Source organism: Pseudorca crassidens, chromosome 9, assembly GCF_039906515.1.
Source record: "Pseudorca crassidens isolate mPseCra1 chromosome 9, mPseCra1.hap1, whole genome shotgun sequence".
In the NCBI taxonomy this organism is placed as follows: Eukaryota; Metazoa; Chordata; class Mammalia; order Artiodactyla; family Delphinidae; genus Pseudorca; species Pseudorca crassidens.
Genome location: NC_090304.1, coordinates 30520506 through 30542147, shown reverse-complemented (window position 1 = coordinate 30542147; position 21642 = coordinate 30520506). Strand labels below are relative to the sequence as shown.

The window sequence follows — 21642 nt, the reverse complement described above, 5'->3', positions numbered from 1 at the left end:
TTAATTATTTGGCCACAATGTCTTCCTTTAGTTAATAAGGTCCTGAAGCTATTATACTCAAAAATAACAGCAAACACAAACAAACAGCACTTACTATGCAGGCACCTTTCTAAGGGATTTACAGATTATATGACACGTATAGGCATCCTTACTACACACGACAGATGAAGGAACTAAGGCACAGAGAGGTAACTTGTGTAAGATTACACAGTCATAGTGAATCTAGGATTACAAATCAGGACAGTCAGGCTCCAGATTCTGTGCTCTCAATCACATGCCAGACAGCCTCTCTTAAAATAATACAAGAGAATCTTTTCTGTAGTTTACGTTTTACGAAAGGCAAAGCAAAATATGGGAATTTGAAGTTTCATTCCAGTAACCACCAGAGTATGCTTTTACCTCATTTAAAAGTTATTTTATACATTTCTTTCAGAAGCACATTGTGTAGTTGCATCAAAATTTTTCAAATCCAAAGAACAAGAATATAACTAATACAAATTTATTTTAAATAAGCCTTTGAAGCAGAATTAAATTGATAAATGAAGCCATCCACTGAAAAAGCGTTAAATCCATTTTGGCTATTATATTCCTTTACTTCAAACTTAAAGTAGAAGCATACTGTTTACTAACGTTTTTAAAAACTATGTCCAGATACAAATTAGTTTGGAAGTTCTTGAAAGTTAATGTGGAAGCACTTTGGGCTTTTCCACTATTTCATCATTATAGAACTACAACCACCTTTGAAGAAACACTGTTAGTAACATTTTGGACAATAAAAACTATAAACCAGATTGTCAGTAGAGGAACAACAAAAATATATGTTAGAAAATTCATAAACATACATTTATTCAGGAAATACAATTACTAGAGTCCTTAATATTTCAATGATCATTCCACATAATAAAATACTCACAACATATATTCTTTTAAGTCTACATCAAGTCATGCTGACATTCTTTTCAGATAATCCGTAGCCATCTCTTCTATTAAATGCTATAATATCCATTTGTATTGTAAACAAAGTATTGAGCCAAAGTACTTGAGCAAAGTAACTTTCAAAAATTTAGAAGAGGAAGACAATGTTTTGTTTTTTAAAAAACACATCTGAATTATCAAACCCCAAAGAATTAGGCCACTACAACCTAGTGTTATACTAATGGATAAAGTGGCCATATGAAGGTAGCACATAATTATCAATGAAAATATTTCTCATCTGTAACTTTTAAATATGCTTCTCAAATAATAAACATTTATTTCTGAAAGTTTTAAAGGGAAAGGGGGCAGAAAGATGACAGACATTAAAAATTTACATTTAAACTACTGATATTTTACTTAAAAAAAAAAGAAAGAAAAAGGGAGGCTGTAGTTACTTCCCAAATAAGGAATGCCAAGTACCTTTATTTCCTAAAGAAATTACTAAGAAATTGTACCAATCATTACATTTGCAGCTATTTAGTAGTAGCTGTAAACTGAATTATTCTGATACTTCCAAAAGTGTACTTAGAGCATTTTATAAAGGGGAAAACAAGTGGTTCTCAACCCTCGGTGTCCTTTAGAACCAGCTGGAAAGCTCTGAAAAACTAAGCATCTGGCCCCACCTCAGAGATTCTGATTGAGTTGGTATCAGATGGGACTCAAGTGTCATTATTTTTTAAAGGCCTGCAGGGTATTCTAATGTGCAGCTAAGGCTGAGAATCACTGAGTCAACTCATTTTGAAATACCAAGAAAATAAATGGAAATTGGGAAGGGAAGATAATTTATATTTATAATTTACAAATCAAACACCTACTATATACTATGTACCTAGTTATGTTCATGAATCATACATTTATAAGATGAAAATTGCCTTCATTTCCTCACTATACTAGACCACTATCGTACATCTCTGCCACTGAATGACTGCATTTTTCTATGGTCAGGATTTAAAATTCTGGGATACGCTATGAAAACTGCATTAAAGAAAATAAACTACTGCTACTCATGCTCAACGGGAGCAAGCAAAACTACTGTATTTGGCTCTTTTAAGCTATCCATATTTTAAGAATTACAAATAAGTGCCAACCCACACAAAGAACAGATTGTGGATTACTCTAGAAGACACAAAAAATAGCTTACTCAACTTACTAAGTTTCAACACCAAGAAAGGTTTAACTTGGCTGAAAGTTCTGAAACAGCTGAGATACTGAACCAGGAAGCTATAATTTATAATGAAATGTTGACACACCCTTAAAAGCTACTGCAGCTGTAGTAATACTAAGATTTCTTCAGGGTTTAGTTACCATGTAATGCAAGGATACAAGCATAACAATAATATTACTGTTTTTATATGCACCGATACCGCTCTTTAATATATAAAGCTCTACAACAAATACCTCTAATTATTTTACAATTAAATTAAGTCTGTAACTCTTCTACACTACTTTGGTCTCAACATTTTTAAAACATCAATTAATTTGGAAATATACAATTTAATAACATGATCCTATCAATAACAAGCACATTTTGTAGTGGACTGAAGACACATTCAACCATGCAATCCAGTGTTCAATACCTAAAAGATAAATAACAATGCTGACTTTTATTCTGAAAATCATTGGAAACTGGAATAATCTTTTAAGACTCACAGTGCTCACAAACATGCAGAAAAAGATACACATTTCTATTCTTCCTGAAGGAATGTCACAAAATGCCCACTCTTTACACAGGGTTGATAATTATTGTAAATTCCTTATGTATTTCAATCCATTATTTTCTTTCTAGCACCTGTCACTTAAAATTTTTAAAAGCCTGACAAATGTTCCTGTAAGTTGTGTCTGAAAATGAACCTTACCTCTTTAATTTCTGCCTTTAAAAAGACCTCAGTCACCGTCATCCACTAATAGCTGCCTTTCAGTAAAACAGTGACATCCAGTGGACAAATCAAAGTATCTCAGAATTCCCATCATTATAACTGAATCATAAAGATCACATCTCTAAATCCAACTAGTGAATGAGTTCTTACTCATTTTGACAAAGCGTCTGCAGATTCTTATGAATGTATCACCTCATGATTTCTATATATCTTAAATATACCCTTCTATCTTTTTCCTATTTAATATCAAGTCTTTAAATTGAGCTACTTAAGTGTGTGTAACTCTTTAGCCTAGTGAGGTTAAAGGTATTACTTTTTCTTCTTTGCTATTTCCCACCACTGGCTTATTAACTGGCTCATCTCTAGAAATGGAACGATGAAAATATAAGAAATATATTTAAATAAAAATGAATAGCATTAAAAAAATTTGCAAAAGATGAAACCTAAACCTCTTTTTGCATTTGTAATTTATGATATATTGTTGACTATAAATAGAAAGATGTTATCAGTATTGCTAACAATCAAATTACATTCTCTTGCCTCACTACTCAAATATTATGAAAGAATACATATTTTAGCAATGATTGTATCAGTGTTTAAAAACTTTTATAAATCAGTATAAATGAATATTCATTATATATTATGTTTAAATAAAAGTAAAAAACTTCCACTGTGCTGAGTTATAATTTACCATTGATAATATATATTATGTGTGTGTTCCAAATACAAAACGCATCAATGTTAACATTGATAGTGTAATAAACTGCTGTAGCTGAGACTGTTATGTTTAATTTCTTGGAAAACCATAAAGAAATGTTACAGGTGAAAAAAAAAGCAAAGAAAAGAATGGAGAACTGTTATTTTTAAATAAGCAGCCAAATAAAGAAAACTTTTTTTCCCTAAAAAAAGGTTAAGAATGTAAAAGTACATTTTAATATTAAAAAAGCATTTTTAAAAATCTATAACAACTTTATGACAAAATCTGCATTTGTTGAAAAAGGCCTGTAAAAACAGCAGGACGGAATTGCCCTCATCACCTTTTTACTTTTTCTTGTCAGAAAAAAGTGTATGCATCTCTGGAACCATAAATGATGTTAAAATAGGCATTTATAAAATGGCAAGGAGGATTTCACGGGAAGTGTTTTTGTTTTTTTTTTACAATCATTGGCATTGAGGCCATCAGTAGGTCACAAGTAAAACTTCTCTATCTAAAAGCAAAATGGAGTGTAAAGTTTTAGGTCTGTTGCCTGCGTTTTGCTGATCTCATTTTTTCAAAGCGTGACTCCATTTCTTCCAAGACCTTGGGTGTGTACCGTACTACTAATTTAACCTTTCCTTGAGCTGCTTTCAGCAGTTCTACAGCTTTTTCATGATGTTCTCCTTCAACACTCTAGGAAAAGAAAAACCACACAGACACAAACACAATTAATATCTAGGTTTTGTAAGTAACTCAAAATGAAAAATGTTTAAAATATACACAAGTAAAAAATTTTTAATGTTATATTTCAAACTATAAACCTATGAAATAATCCTGCTTTATCATTTTAATCAGTGTAAAATCCTCTGCTAAATCATATTCTGTTTGTAGTTTAGGAACTGGTTCTTTAGGTTCCAAATAATTAGCATATCAATCTACATGCCCTATTATTTCACTAGGTCAGAAGTAAATCAGGCAATTGCCATTCTATAAGACTAAATTGAGGATAGACTTTTAATTTAATGTATTGCCTTAACTACTAAGGACCTTAGTTACTTCATAAAAATCACACTAAGCATTGTTAATTTACATTGGAAAGAAGCAAAACACACCCAAAGTGCTTGAAAAAGTATCACTCTACTAAACAGTAGTGCCTAAGATTCCCCCAAGGGATTTCTAAACTACAAAGCTTCTTTGGTTTTTCCCTACATCTTCTGTTTCTATAACTCAAGTACACCCCCAAGTGGTCACAACACATTGCTACAAGTAGAAATAAAATGCATCCCTACCACTCCATTAACAGAAAGGAGTTGATCTCCTCGCTTGAGACCCCCGTGTCTATCAGCAATTCCACCTGGAATTATTCGGGATATATAGATTGGAGAGTTTTGTTCTTTGCCTCCCATAATATTGAATCCAAGGCCTTCTTCTGTTTTTGGGAGCTCAACAACTCGAGGATGAGAATGTCCTTCACTGGCAGCAAATGCAGCAACAGTAGCCTGAAAGAAAATTTTACGTACTTAAAAAAACAGGACATTTGTTCACTTCATTCTTTTTTTTTTTTTTTTTTTTTTTTTGCGGTATCCGGACGCGCAGGCTCAGCGGCCATGGCTCACGGGCCCAGCTGCTCCGCGGCATGTGGGATCTTCCCGGACCCGGGTACGAACCCGTGTCCCCTGCATCGGCAGGCGGACTCTCAACCACTGCGCCACCAGTGAAGCCCCTGTTCACTTCATTCTTTTGTCCCTTTTTAAAAAACACTTTTGAAGTAAATATTTTTGACGTCTGAATGCCCACAAATGCACTGACAGTGAAGGTAAGCTAAGCAGATGGTGTTTTAAGGAGGATGAGTGAAAAACCTACCCTGGGATTATGCAGGAGTGTTAAGGTCGTTCAGGCCACTCCTAGGCCTTCCAGTGCCCAGAACTTCTGTGCAGTGCTTGGCAAGCAGGCTTGCTAGGAAGATGAACAATGTGCACACTAAAGAGGAGAACCCCTCCCCTCACATGCCAGCAGCCCTGAGCTCTGGGGGCTGGGAAGCCTGGCCCCTCCAGGGGCTTCTGGGCAGGGCGCAGCCCACCTACGCAACCTGTACAGAGGCAGCTGTCCTTGTAATGCAGTCATTCTGGCGGCTGTACTATTTGCACTGTATACTAACTCATCAAGAAATAACTCAATATTGAAAGAAAGAGGGGTACACAGAGTCAATGTGAATTGTGAAACAGAGCCACATCTTTAAAACTTTCAAATTTAGACTAATCTAGACTAATTCTAACAGAGTTGAGATTCTGTGTTTCATTTTGCTTTTAAAGATAATTAAGTAATCTGGTACTCTTTTTTTTGTGTTGGATCAGGGTACGTGAGCAAACATGGGAAGGAAGAGAGAAAGAAAATCAAGATTTGTTGAATACCACCACATTCTAAGCTCTGAAAGAGGCCTCATTTTACAGATAATGGAACTGAGGCTCAGAAATTCAGGCAGCTGTGAAAGTCAGCAATTAAACCCAAGTTTTAATCGTTTTTTCCTACTCTGTCAAATAATACCCACATGTTTAAGTGTTTGTACTCAACAGAGAATCCAATACTGCCTTTTGTGAACCAGTAACTATCAATGAAAAACTACCTGTTAATGACTAGTTCTAGTTTAAGTCACCTACTGCCGATATTAACTTATTCTAACCACATATGATGGACACTGAGGTCAATGCCTGAATTATCTGAGGAAAATACTGGCAGAGAAAAGCACATAAAACCTACCACCTGCAGCTCTGAAGAGGTAACCTCCTATCTGCAGAGTTAACGTTAAGGAGAAAGTGAAGCGCAACTTGGAGGGAGTACCCCAGATCTACCATTAACTATTTGTGTGGTTTGAGGTAAGTAACCTAATCTGATGCTTCCCCACCAATAAAGTGAGGCTAATAATTCATACCTCAGAATTCTGATGAATATTTAAATAATGATATATACATTACATATAGCAACTATGTATATATGTATTATTTGTGTGCAAGTATATTTTTAATGCATCATCTAAACTGCATAAAATATCTTTTGTAAAACCAATTAAAAAAGTCCTATTTCTCAGGAATCGAGAAGTTTAGTGTACCCTGAAAGACACTGTTAGTTTTCAAAATAAGCCTATCGTGAATCTAATAATTGCACATTTTAAACCTTTAATTTATGAAGAATCCTCTCCCTTTTAATAAATGAAAAAAATGTACCTTTGCAGTCGCATTAGCTCTCACTTCAGGACTGCTACTGATGTCCACAGTCTCGTAAACATGTTCATATACCTGCAAAACCCGAAGTTATTATTGCGATTTTAAATCTCAGAATATACCATGTTTGAGCTCTTTGTGAAGTTACTGAATGTGTTAAAATTTTAGACAAAGTTATGCATCTTTGTAAAATGTTTTTCTATTAGAAATTCCAAAAACAAGAGAGGCAGGTTCTAAAGTTCACTTTTTTAAGAAACTCTGAACCCAAATTTCAGAATATTACCTTACCCTAATTAACTCAAATTTTTAGTAAATTTTAATACCATTTACTCACCTCTCTTACAGCATTGCAGAATTCACTTTGAAGGACTCTTTGTAAAGCCTGCAGTTTCTGTGGCGGTACCTCTCCACTCCTTTGCAGTTTTTCCAACAATTCAATTGCTCTACAAATATCTATAGTTAAACAAACACACACTGATAGATAATTTTCTCAGAATATTCTCTAATATTTATTTCTTTTTTGGCCATGCCACGCGACATGCAGGCTCTCAGTTCCCCATCTAGGAACTGAACCCGTGCCCCCTGCAGTGGAAGCATGGAGTCTTAACCACTGGACTGCCAGGGAAGTCCCAGAATACTCTCTAAATGCTTGTGTAACAGCGCAGCATTTAGGATTCATTCCTTAACGACTAACAAGAAATACGTATAACACAGAGAGAAAAAGCATGAGTATGAACTTGTGTGTGGTGTGTTTGTGTGTGTGTTCATGTATGGAGGATGGGAATGTAAAGTCTGAGAAGAATGTTAAATTTTACTGTGGATTAGGAATACTGATGTTGCACCAGCATAAAATCTGGAAAACAGCACCTTTGAGAGACACAGGAAAATCAAATATAAAGTACTAAATGTCACAGGAAAGGACTGGAGCTCAAATGTCATAGACACATGAACACTGTACCGCTTCAGAAAAGCTGACAGTATTACCAGAAGCTATTTAGTCAATAAAAATTTACCTACCATCATTAGTAACCAAAGCACTGAACAGTATAAAACAGTGTGCTAGTGAAATCACTGTTTATTTCCCAAAAGGAAACGTAATATGTATGTAGATAGGAAAACTCTTCAATAATAGGTGCAGTTACTCGCAGGAACACATTTAAAACAATGATAGAAGTGAGTAAAATTAACTGGTCTGTTTTCAACTTAGGATCATTAACACAGTGTATTTGGGATACACAGTGTATGGGATTCTACACATCTATACAGATACATTAAGCATGTTAGGCAATTCTCATTGGGAAGTGTGAGGCTAAGTATTTTAGGAATTAAGAAATTTTATAAGATTCAGTCAAGTTCCAACACTGTCTAACTCTCGTTGGAGTTTTGTTTTTAACTTTTTTGTACCACAGGGGGCTATAGTACCTATTATTCTAAATTGTTTTGTATTTTCTAAACATGTATTTGACTGAGCTTGTCTTTATTAAAACACTGTGAATCTGGTCTCAGTAACAGCTGTGTGATCTTGGGCAAGTTACTTAACCTCCCTGTGTCTGTTTTCCACTGTAAAATGGAAATAGCAGTATCTCCTTTATAAGAATTACTTGAAGACTAAAACAAAAATACACGGTAAGGGTCTGGCATATAGCGAGCATAAATGTTATGTTACATCAGGACCAATTAATCATAAGAAACAAGGGATTCTACACATCTATACAAATACATTAAGCATGTTAGGCAGGTCTCATTGGGAAGTGTGAGGGTAAGTATTTTATGAATTAAGAAATTTTACAAGATTCAGTCATGTTCCAACACTGACTATCTCCCTTGGATTTTTGTTTTTAACTTTTTTTGTACCACAGGGGGCTAGAGTACCTATTATTCTAAATTCCTTGCCTCCTTTTGTCTTAAATGGAAGAAGTTCTGAATTTTATATTATACTGAAGGACTGGAACTTTTTTCTTTATAGAATTCGTATGTGTTTGCATCTGGAAACCTAGGAATAAATTGTAGTGAAGAAAGAAGTAGATTCTTCAATTTCAGGTAATAAAAGCTTAAACTGTTGTTAATCCAATGCAATGGAAAAAGACTTTCCCCATTCTGATCTCCCACCACCAGAATGGCTGGTGAATGAGGAGTGCTGGTTCATCAAATATTCTAACTTACAAAATTACAATATGTAAGCTCTATAAAAATTTCCAATTAACAAAAAACTGAAAAAGTAAAATACTCTTTACTGAACCTACACTGTACCCAGTATGTGCTCAAAGGGGTTCCACTGAATCTTGTTTTGACGACTTTGAAGGCATTCAGGATCTTGATCATATGCACTATTTTTATATTGTAGGATTGCTGGAAGAGTTTCTTAATAAAGTCTGTTAAACATAATGCTAAGTATTAAGAATCAGAGTTGGTGTAATCTGACTTTCTTATTCTGCTAAATGGCATCCACTGGCAGTTCATCCTACTAAGGTTCTGAGCTGTGGAACTACTGTGGAACTAAAATGAACTCTTAAATAGGAGAAAACAAAGCCATGACTACCAAAACTAAATGCCAGAGGTGAAGTTTCATATTTTGTACTGCACTTAAAAATACAAAAGACCGCCAACATGTTAGAATCCTACACCTGGCTTTCAAAGAAAAACACCTACTCCTGTTAACACCAAACAAATTTGTTCCCATCTACAAAGCACAGTGTCATTGTGTTCAGGGAGAAGATGTCACAGTCTTAGGCCTAACTTAGCAAGTCTTCCCAGAGTAGCTACTCCTCTGTCAAAAATGATACTTTAATTAATGGTCTGGTGGGCTGGAGAAAAACAACATCACTTGTAAAGAGACTTACAAATAGTGAACACCATAAGGGATAAACAATGTTAAGCGTGCACTAGTTTGTGTGAAGGCATGAGGAAAGACTCCACATACAATTCTAAAAATGTATTCCTTTCTTAGAGCAGAAGTTAATATTCAGAGTGTAAATGCAAATGCTAATATTTTCAAGATATTTTCAATCTCCATCCTATACTTTGTTTACTACTAGAACTCCAAATGTTTAGTTTGTACTTTTTGACTCTTACCGATGACTTCTAATACTGGTGTGTCAAAAGTATGCTTGAAATTATTTGAAATAAAGCATTTGGGGAAGAGTGGAATGCTGAAAATCTGCAACAGGACCCTTTAAGGCTCATAGCCTTGTACCTCCACTGGCTTTTCCGTTTCTAATTACTCAGCAGAACGGGTTTTATTTTCCTTGACAGCCTGCTCTAAAAAGCAAGCCACCAGCCAGTTAGCAATCGTAGGATTTGTAAAGAAGGAATAAGGCTGCACTTTCAAGTATTTTACAATCTATCACGATTCCGCCTAGTTATGTAACCTTCTTCCCAAGACCAGCTCAGTAGGAGTGTTTTTAAAGCACCTTCTCCGTACCCGGGAGGGGCCCAACAGCCAGGAAATACCCCCAATACGAATACAAGTGAGGTTGTGGTGGAAGTAATGATGCGTTTTGTGCACAAATAAGGGGACGCGGGAACGTTCTGTGGGAACGCGCTGTGTGTCCGGGCTGTGTGGGTGAAGGTGGGGACACTGGGTTGTGCACGCACCAACACCGGGCAGTGTGTGTAGCCTGTCCGAACTGGGCGTGTGTTGTTTGCTCAGCTTGACACATCTCTGAACGCTGCGTCTGCCGTGCCCACCCAGGGAGAGCGTGTGCAGCGTTGTGTCCGCGAATGCAGACAGGTGGTGGTGAACTGTGCTGTGCTCCCGAACGGTTCGTGTGAACACAGGACGGGTCTGAGGATCAGTCAGGAACAGCAAGCGGCCTCCCCGGGGCCGGGCGCAGCAACGTCGGCGGCCACCGGCGCCAGCGCGAGGGACAACCTGGTTCCGGGTCTCGGAGCTTGGCTGCCCCACGCCCCCCGGGGATAAGGCACTCCCCAACCCCCTCCGCCCACGTCGGTCCCTGCCTCGGCCCCACTCACCCCTCTCCAGTCGCACAGGTTCCCCCAGCGCCGCCATCTTCTCCCTTTGCTTGTAGACCCACAGGAAATGACGACACAGGGGCTGAGGTGGAGGGGAGGGGCCTAGCGGGAGCCAGGAGCCCGGAACAGGGGCCGGCCAGTATCGCGAGAACGGGAGCGGTGTTTCCGAGCGTCGTGGCCGTCTCTAGAGTACGGTGTACCTATGTGCCGGGCTTCCGAGGTCGGTCTTGTGCTGCAGCTGCAGCGGTCGTAAAGTTCTCAAATCCCCCGGCCAACTACGATTGAAAAGAGCCCCTTTCCCGACTCGTGCCCCCTGCGTGGGGATTCAAGCCTTATCCCACTCTCTTGGGAACTCTTGGCTCCACGTGGGAGAGTCTGGATTCTTGTTCCACCTTGACCATTCGTGGCTCTGTGAGCCTGGACTGCTCACTTATCCTCTTTCGGCCTCAGTTTCCCCCTCTGTCCGACAAAGAGTCCTGTCTCCGAGTTCTTTACATTCTTAAACAATGAGATTCGATGACAGGTGTGTAAATGAAATATAAAGTCTCCATTTGTGGCTGCATTGCTTTAATTGATTTAACAATCCAAGGCATGAATTTTCCCTAGAAATCTGTTTGTGAATAAGGATGGAAAGTGCAAAAAGCATGAAACATACCTGGGTGAGCGAGAAAATAAGGCACTTTGGTGCACCCCAAAGCAACAATTTAAAAAAGCTGATCCAAAATCTTATGTAAATGAAATATTGGGAAGCAAATAATATTCTTAACACATTATAGATTCTTAGGGCCACTTTTGAAATTCATGAACCAAGAAAAGTTTTAGACCTTAGTTTAAGTGAAATATTAATTTGCCCAGTATTCAGATTCCACTAACATTTATTTGAGCGCTAGTCTATGCTGACAAACAACTTTTCAACACTTCATGACAGGATTGTTTTAACCTCCTGGTTGCCCCAGATCCACCCTTTCCATTCAACTATAATGTTTTCTTCTAATCCATCCGAATGCCACCATTATACTCTCTTTTCCCCCTTGAACCCTGATCCCATCATCAAAGGTTTCTGTACAAAAACTTTCAATGGCTTCTCCTCTTGTTTCCTCTTTCTAAAGCCTTGCATACTCTGAGCCTAACTCATCTATCTAACCTCATTTCTCATTATCCCTCCAATGCAATAACCACTCCAATAGAGGCAGAATATTCAAAACCATGTTTCTTCTTGCTTCCAAGTCTTCATTTATGTCGTTTTTATGTGGAATGCCCTTCCGCATTTCCTCTGGTTCTCCAAGCTGTATACATCCTCAAACTGAACCCATCTTCCAGGGCTGCAGAAGACATGCCACTTCTACTAAGCTTCCCTTTCTCCATCCTCTTCCCCTTCTTTGGCCCCTAATGGCCCTTATATCCTGCAAAAGCATTCATGTACTTATCTCTTATTCATTGTTGTCATTTGTTGCCACAGATATTCAAGAAATGTTTATTAAACACTTAATGTCTTCCAGGCACCTTGCTAGGCACTGAGAATAATACCACGTGGAGAAAGACAAACGCAGATGTTGCAGCTGTTTCTTCAAGTATTTTCTTTTCCTCCATCCTCCAGCTCCTCTCCTTTGATAACTCCACTTACACATATATTCCTCTGCCTGACATCGTCTATAGCTCACTGATGCTCTGTTCGTTTTGGTTTTTCAAGCTTTTCTCTGTTTCCTTTTTGCAACATCTAATATTCTCTTAATCCCATCTAGTCCATTTTTCATCTCAGATATTGTCATTTTTATCTCTAGCAGTTTGATTTAGGGGTGTGTATGGGGGTGTTTCTACATTTTCCATGTTCTCACTTAACATGCTCAATCTTTCCTCTAGCTTCCTGGACATATAGAATAAGATTATAATGACAATTTTAATGTCTTTGTCTACTAAGTCTATCATCTGTGCTATTTCTGGCACTGCTTCTATTGATTGATTTTTCTCTTCATTGTGGCTCATAGTTTCCTGCTTCTTGCATGATTGGTAACTAACTAACTAAATAAGGCTAAACATTGTGAAATTTACTTTTTTGGGTGCTGGATATTTTTGTACTCCTATAAATATTTTTTGAGATTTGTTTTGAAATGCAGACAGAACACTTGAAAATAATTTTGTTTTTTGAGGCTTGATTTTAAGCTCTGTTAAGTGGAACCAGTTGAGTCTTTTGTGAAGGGCTAATTGTGTCCCACCACTGAGGAAATACCCTTCTAAGTTCTTTACCTCATGCCCCATGAATTACGTGGTTCTACTCTGATTGGCAGGAATAGGAACTATTCTTATGAACTGGGATTGTGGACTGTTTGCTTTGTTCCTTTTGAATGATTCTTTCCCTATCCTTGGTAATTTTTTAATACACGTAATAATCATGAAATTTCACAATTCCAGGGATAATTAGAAGATCCTCAAAGTTTGCAGGGGAATAAAAAGAATGAAAAGTCACATTCTAAGGATTGGGACTCAGAACATGACAAATCATTAATTATTTGAAGCATAGGTAAGGAAGAAAAAGTATTCGGAGCTACTTCTGAGCAGGGAAAATATGATTCAATTAATTAAGAACCCATTTATATTCAACGTACAAAGTAAATGAAAGAATCAGTTAATTTGTAAGGAGAGATCTCCTAAAATGTCCCTTCCTAATTCATGTATCTTTGAGAATTAGAGTTAGGAGAGATCTAGAGAGTTCCAACTCCTTCACTTTATGGGAAGAGAAGACTGATCGCTGTCCCGCATCTCAAAGGAGGCAATTGTGAGCACAAATGAGGCAGACCTGCTTTTGCTTGTATGCCTCTGCCAGGTTATTAAATCACTCAGCTTCTTAATTGAGAATTGCTCTTCCTGTGGAAAAACTCCTCTTCACCTGTTGCTTCCTCGCATTACTTCCTGCTTCGGAGATGGAGAGGAACACTCAGAATAGGAAGCCTGAGTCTAGACAAATCCCAGTGAAAGCTAAATTATGCAAATGTCATCTTTGTATAAGAAATGAAAGTCCTAAGTAGGATGCAGGTATGAAAACTTTCTTCACTCAAGACATTGCAAATAGAATGTACTAAGACAGCATCAATTAAGAGAAAACTGGAGTGGGTGGGGAAAATTGGGGGTAGAATGCTGTCTAGGGAAGCTAGGAAAGTGGAAAGTAATGTGAGGAAGTCAGACACTCCAGGTGGAATGTTTTACTATTTCATTGCCTGTTGAACCATATACAAATAGGCACTACTATATAGAATAGATATTTAAAAGAGTTATATCTTATTACAGAGTAAAACATTACTTTTACGCAAAAGGACCTATTCAGGCTTCTATTAGTACAATTAAAGTCTCAGTTTTCTTTCTTTTTCCAACTGAGTTTCTATAATATACTCCTCAGAAAAGTAAAATTTTTGATAAATGGCTTTCTTTATTTGAAGTGAATGATCTTGTCAAAGTGAAGTAGCCTGCATTTTAAATAAATTAAACAATATGTGAAAACACTTGGTCTAATCAACTAAACACCACAATATGGGGAAATCTCTACAAGAACACCTATTGAGGGGAATTTTTCTTGGTCACAGATCTCAGCTCAGAACACAAAACCCCATCTCAGAATACCAGAAATCTAAGGTAAACCCTACTTGTTAAAATGAGTTGCAGGTTATGTTAAAGTGTAAGGGTTTACTTTTTTAATGTCAATTGTTTCATCATCACTCTACACTACATGTAAAGGCACAGATTGATGTATTTTTCTGGCATCTTCCTGACGCACCCTTCCCCTAAATAAATCTGTTTGCCAGGATCTTGTCGCTTAAATTAGCCATCTCAAACTCTTGGTCCTGCCAACACAGGCAATTGTGCCAATGTTCTCAGCATTTACTGGCACACGAGCTGTTGCCTTTTCTTTGGCTTTCTATGTGTACCTAAGGCCATCATCCCTCCTTCACAAGACAGCAGTCTGGCTTATGTGTCACTGAGACAGACTTCAGAATTGTTTGGACTCACTCTGGTTCTCTCCAGGGTGTTCATCCTGCACGATGTATTTTCAGCCATACAATATATTGTTCAGAATTTGTCGTGCACATACTTGCAGATTGGCAGAGCCACCTGCCAAAGATGAGAACCTTTTAAGTTGTTGTCAAACGTCATAAAATGTGTTCCGTGATTAATTCTGTGGGCACAGATTGGTTTTTGCACAGAGTCCAAAATTTGGGATATGTCACAGTGACTAAATGGCACTGGCATGCTGAATGAATTTGGAATTTGTTTTGTCAAGTGTGGGAGCAAGCACACAGATGGGCTTTGATCCAGTGGTGCTGCTTGGAATTCTCATTATAGCAATGATGTCACTTGTCACGTGGAGTGGGTGATAATGCTGCCAAATCATGGGCAAAGCAAGGCAAATAAAGTACAGAGGCCAGGGGAGAGGGTTTATGGTAGCACAGGAAGCTTTCACTATTAGCTGACCTCTGCTTAAATGACATAAACATTGTGTCAGGGCTGCCAAAAACACACTTAGTTGAAATACAAGCAGAGAAATAAAATTCCAACTGAAAGGGCTTTTTAAAAAGGGCCCATATAACCTAAGTCTTCACTTCCCAGAAAAGACCAAGTAAAACAAACATGCCCTTGCTTTTTAGATAAGGCTGTGAAAAAAATCTTTGAGCCGCAAGCAAATTCAACCAAACCAAACCCAAGGCACTTTGCTTTATAAGAAAAGCTTTGTGGATTCAAAAGGTCAGCAATCATGCTGGGAAATGGAAAACAAACAAACAAAAATCTATGGTGGCAAAGAAATACAGCATATTCTCACCAAGTATGCACATCAGAATTCTCTTCAGGGCTTAAAAAAAATACATTTATTGTGCAGCTAAAGCAGTACATAGAGGGAAATTTATAGCTATAAAAGCCTATGTTAAAAAAGAGGAAAGACTTGAAATCAATAATCTAAACTTTTATCTTAAGAAGCTCAAGAAACAAGAGCAAACTAAAGCCAAAATAAGTAGAAGGAAAGAAAAAGTAAAGATTAGACAAGGAGTAGAATATATATAGTAGTATATATAAGTAGTATATATATACATAAGTAGGATATATATATATATATTTCTAATATATACATACATGAAAAAAAATCAATGAAATCAAAATTTGGTTCCTTGCAAAGATCAACAAAGTTGACAGACCTTTAGCTAGACTGATCAGGAAAAAATGACAGAAGATTCAAATTACTAAAATCAGGAATAAAAGAGGGGACATTACTACCAACCTTACAGAAATAAAAAGGAGTATAAGGGAATACTATGAAAAACTATACAAATACATATAAACTCACTATATATTATATATAACTAATATATATATTCATGCCATCTAATTTATCTAATTTGTTGATACATATAACAGTATGTATGAGTATGCACATGTGTATATATATATATATATATATACATATTTTTTTCATGCTAGAGGCCCATCATATAAATTTTGATTCAGAAAGTCTCAAGTATGACAGGAACATTTGTATTTTTGGAAAACTATGATGGTCTTTGTAATGTGCTCTCTTTGCTGAGACCTACTGACCTAGTGCATAGCACTTATTCAAAAATATTGTTGAATTACAATTAACTATTTATGTATTAGTTAATATTAGGTGCAGATGCATATAAACACAAAACTTCAAAATATCCATGCATTTAAAGTAAGTAAAAGAAATTCAGAGATAGGTAATTTGGGGCAAGTATTTTATTTTGAATGACAAAGGGCCCAGTTACAAAATCTCAACTCTGTCCCTTGGGAAAAAGAGGAAAAAGAATGCTGGGATAAGCCTCTAGAATATTTGCCATACCATACCACAACTTCTAAAACTTAACTCTAAACTTTGTTCCTGGAGCATTCTAGGTCAATAGATTTATTTTCTCCCATTAGAAAGTTTCAATCAATTAATTCAAAAGAATTTACTTAGCAAGTGCTATGGGAAAGAGGAGAAATGCCAGATGTGTTCCTCCCCTCAAGGAACTTTCAAGCAATTTGGACAATGAAATCTATACAAATGAACCAATCCAGAATGCTTTCTACCAGCACTTACCAAAGTGCTATGTTTTACAGTTTGGCCCACTACTGTATATTTACATTTAAACTTTGAAAAAGCATTCAGTCTGCAAATGGACTCAAACTAAAATATTCATTGAAATGAAACACATTACTATGTTAAGGTAAATTGAGTCTGAAAAATTAACATTTATTCAACCACAAACCATTCCAAAATATGAAGATTTAAAAAAAACACCCCAAACTCTCCAGAATCCATTGTTCTTCATGCTTCTTATAACTTACCAGGCATGGACAGAACTTTGCAAAACAGCATTAGAATAATTAGCTTCTTAATCTTTCAACTGATGTGGTCATCAAATGGCTAGTCAGAAAACAGAGACTATAGCCTTATCACATCAATTCTGCAAATATGTCCCGATTACCCACTATAGTAAATCACTATGCTGGGTCCTAGAGATACCCGGAAGATAGCTTACTCTCAAAGAACTCACAAATCCAGTGGAAGGGGATAAGGGGATAGACATCTAAGCAACCCCAGAAACAAAAGAGGGATGTGCTAAATGTTATTACTTCTGTTTTTACTGCTTTTGTTGCAGGGGTTTTAATTGAGTAGTGTTGTGTAGTAAAGAGTGGGGTGAAGTGCTTTCTCATGGGGGGTAACTAGAGAAAATTTTAAAGAGCAGGGGTTCTCAGTCAGGGGCGATTTTGGAGCCCAGAGAATGTTTGACAGTGTCTGGAGATATTTTTAATTGTCACGACTGCAGATGGTGGGATGGGGGTGAGGATTGCTACTGGCATCTAGTGGGTAGAGGCCGGGATGCTGCTTTAGCATCTTACAATGTGCAGGACAGCCCCCTCAATAAAGAATTATCCAGCACAAAATGTGAATGGTGTGAGATTGAGAAACTCAGCTTTAGCAAGAAGGAAACATTTGTTCAGGAATGATGAGAATGTTGACAAGTGGGTAAGTGAGGAATGGGAATGCCAGAGAGAGGGCTTTATGAGCAAAGCCATGCAGGAAAAAAAAATGTATGCCCTGTTTAGGAAATGAGGAGGTCTTCCGTGGGGTGTAGGTGCCTGCCTGGGATTGGGGAGTATGTGGAAGAAAATGAGGGCTAACATTTAGGCTGAGATGGGGACTTCCCTGGTGGTCCAGTGGTTAGGACTTCACGCTTCCACTGCAGGGGGCACAGGTTTTGTTTGTTTGTTTGTTTTGTGATACGCGGGCCTCTCACTGTTGTGGCCTCTCTCGTTGCGGAGCACAGGCTCCAGACGCGCAGGCTCAGCAGCCACGGCTCACGGGCCCAGCCGCTCCGCGGCATGTGGGATCTTCCCGGACCTGGGCACGAACCCGCCTCGCCTGCATTGGCAGGCGGACTCTCAACCACTGCGCCACCAGGGAAGCCCGGGGCACAGGTTTGATCCCTGGTCGGGGAACTTAGACCCCACAAGCCATGCGGCCAAAAAAAAAAAGAAAAGAAAATTTAGGCTGAGGTGGATGGTAGAGGCTCCTGAATGCTTGGGTTTATTCTTTGGGCTAGAGTGAGCCATCAGAGGATTTTAAAAGCTGAAGAACTACAATTAGAACTGTTATTTTAGAAGTATAATCAGAGGGAGAAGCTTAGACTCTCATAGCAGATAGTAAGAAAATTCCTTTGAGAGAGTTACCTTTGTTTGAGCGTTGTCTGTTGTTAAGCTCTGATTCTTAGAAAGTGCCAAAACTTCAAGAAGAAAGGAGAGATTCTGCGTAATTAGACCCGGGTGAGATGGTGTGAGGTGATATGGGATGACTCGTGAGATGAGGAGGGGCAAAAGGATAAGGGAGAGGTGCACTGCTGAATTTTACTCTGTGAGATCCTTCCTCGTGGCCTCTAACGCTGAGTAATACAAAAATCACAACATGCTTGTTGTATTTGGATTTCCCATGGAAGGTGACTATATTTGGATTGAATGGGGGTTGGAAGAGCAGGATGGTGAGAATGGGGCAATGGTGGCTAGAAATGGGGCAAAGGGTTTGGATGCTTCCGTAATAAGCAATTTCATCTCCCATCTCCCGCAGAATGGGCCACTCATCCCATACCCTCGACCTTGTCCTTATCAGTAACTCCTACCTCCCACATCTTAATCTTAATCTCAAGCATTCCACTCTAGGACCCCCACCTCATATCCTTCCAGTTCTCTGTCCCTTCCACCCTGACTTGAAAATACTTTGACCAGATAATTCATATGTCCTACCATCTTTTCACTGTCCCCATTTCCCACATGTCCTAACTTACCTCCTCATCCAATCTATCTATAGATAGATTTTATATTCTATCCTAATAATCACTCACATTACACACCTAAGTCCCTGGCACCTCTCTTTTCTTTGTCCTTCTTTGGCAAAACTCCAATCTGGTCATTTACAACTCTCTTCCTACTCTGCACTTGTTTTCTGGTTGCTGAACTTGGATGGAGGAAAACACCCAATCTTACCCATGGTCTCACTTTAAACTCATGAACCACTAAACTCAAGTGGGCCCAGCAATTCTAATTCATTTCCCTAGTCTATTCACTCTTACTTCATAAACAAGATTTCAAACCTCTCTTCAAACTTTCAACACTTTCTCTTTCTTCATCATTCTAAGCTAACAACCATAATTTCTTTTTCACTGAGAAAATGGAAGCAATCAGAAACGACCTTCCATAGGCTGCTTCCAGCACTTCTACAAACCTACCTGCATCTATGCCTATGTTCCATCTTCCATTCGGTTACCCTGAGCAACTGTCCATGTTCCGAGTTAAGGCACGCCCCTCCCTTTGTACACCAAGTCCCAGGACCCCACATCTACTCAAGGAGATTACTCTGGTAATTTTTCTCTAGAAATTTTGGAGAGGCTCTCTCTTCTTCATTATCAATTTATTTCCATCAGTATATAAACATGCTGTATTTCTCATATGAAAATAGCATCCCTTGATCCCATGTTTCCCTCCAGCCACCTGCCCATTTCTCTTATCCCCTCTATAGCAAAACTCCTTCAAAGAATTGCCCATACTTGCAGTCTCCATTTCTGTTTCCCTCACTTTCTCTCTTTTTTAAAATAAATTTATTTATTTATTTTTAATTTTGGCTGAGTCTTCTCTGACCTCATTGGACACCTTTCAGTCATCTTTAATGGTTCGTCTTTATCTCCCTGGACTCTTAATTTTGCGGGGTCCCCAGAATTCCATCCTTAGACTTTTTCTGTTCTTTGTCTACTCTCACTGCCTAGATGATCTCATACAGGCTTATAACTACATACTAACCATACCAGCACTGTCCAATAGAAATAGAATGTGAGCTACAAATGAGTTTTAGATGTAATTTTGAATTTTCTATAGCCTAATTTAAAAAAGAAACAGGTTAGTTTTTTTTTTTTTTTTTTTTTTTGCGGTACACGGGCCTCTCCTGTTGTGGCCTCTCCCGTTGCGGAGCACAGGCTCCGGACGCGCAGGCTCAGCGGCCATGGCTCACAGGCCCAGCCGCTCTGTGGCATGTGGGATCTTCCCGGACCGGGGCACAAACCCGTGTCCCCTGCATCAGCAGACGGACTCTCAACCACTGCGCCACCAGGGAAGCCCTAGATTATTTTTAATAATATATTTTATTTAGCTAAATATAGCCAATATTTTAACATATCAATATGTAATCAATCTTAAATTATTAATGAGATGTTTTCCAATCTTATTTTCATACTAAGCCTTTGAAATCCAGTGTGCCTTCTACAGTTAGAGCACATCTCAATTTGGATGAGCCACATTTTTTTAAGGACTTAGTTTTTTTTTTTTTTTAATTGAAATACGGTTAATTTACAATGTTGTGTTAGTTTCAAGTATACAGCAAAGTGATTCAGTTATATATATGTGTCTGAGTGTGTGTGCGCACGCGTGTGTGTTCTTTTTCAGATTCTTTTCCATTATAGGTTGTTACAAGGTATTGACATTGTTTTTTACCTGTTTTATATACAGTAGTGTGTATATGTTGATCCCAAATTCCTAATTTATCTCTCCCCACACTGCTATCCCCTGGACGAGCCACATTTTAAGGGCTCAGTAGCCACCATGGCTACTGTATTGGACAACATGGCTCTAGATGCTGAATATTGGCTTTTACTGAGGAAGATGAGGAGTTACTGGAAAGCTTGGAGGAGGGAAATAACTTCTTTTTAGAAGATCACTCCGGCTGCTGTGTTAAAAATAGACTAAGCGGGAGCCAGGAGGAAACAGAGAGACCAGGTAAGAGGCTAATGCAGGTGAAAAACAGGGAGACACTAGGGGACTTATATTATAGGAAATATAAAAAGTGGTTATATTGAAGGTAGAACAAATAGGACTTCTGGATGGATGGTACAGAAAGAAAGAAAGGAGTTTAGGGTGATTCCGGGGTTTTTGATATGAGCCACTGGAAGAATTGGAAGAACAGAGATGCCTTTTTATTTTTATTTATTTATTTTAAAATGAAATCTTCTTTATTTATTTTTGGATGCGTTGGGTCTTCGTTTCTGTCCGAGGGCTTTCTCTCGTTGCGGCGAGCGGGGGCCACTCTTCATCGCAGTGCACGAGCCTCTCACTGTCGCGGCCTCTCTTGTTGTGGAGCACAAGCTCCAGATGCACAGGCTCAGTAGTTGTGGCTCACGGGCCTAGTTGCTCCGCGGCATTTGGGATCTTCCCAGACCAGGGCTCGAACCTGTGTCCCCTGCATTGGCAGGCAGATTCTCAACCACTGCACCACCTGGGAAGCCCGATGCCTTTTTAATTAATTAATTTATTTGTTTATTTATGGCTGCATTGGGTCTTTGCTGCTGTGCGCAGGCTTTCTCTATTTGCAGCAAGTGGAGGC

At 38.2% G+C, this 21642-nt stretch overlaps 1 protein-coding gene across 1 annotated transcript; it reads right to left on the bottom strand.

The window, feature by feature from the left end:
- Positions 1–2187: 2187 nt before the first annotated feature.
- On the bottom strand, positions 2188–10892 carry LIN7C (lin-7 homolog C, crumbs cell polarity complex component). Its single transcript, XM_067749572.1, has 5 exons — positions 10740–10892; positions 7102–7220; positions 6771–6842; positions 4839–5048; positions 2188–4242 (listed from the first exon to the last, which is right to left on the bottom strand). Exons 1-5 carry the CDS (start codon positions 10774–10776, stop codon positions 4087–4089), a joined length of 594 nt encoding a protein of 197 aa, XP_067605673.1. The 5' UTR covers positions 10777–10892; the 3' UTR covers positions 2188–4086.
- Between the last annotated feature and the right edge of the window lie 10750 nt (positions 10893–21642).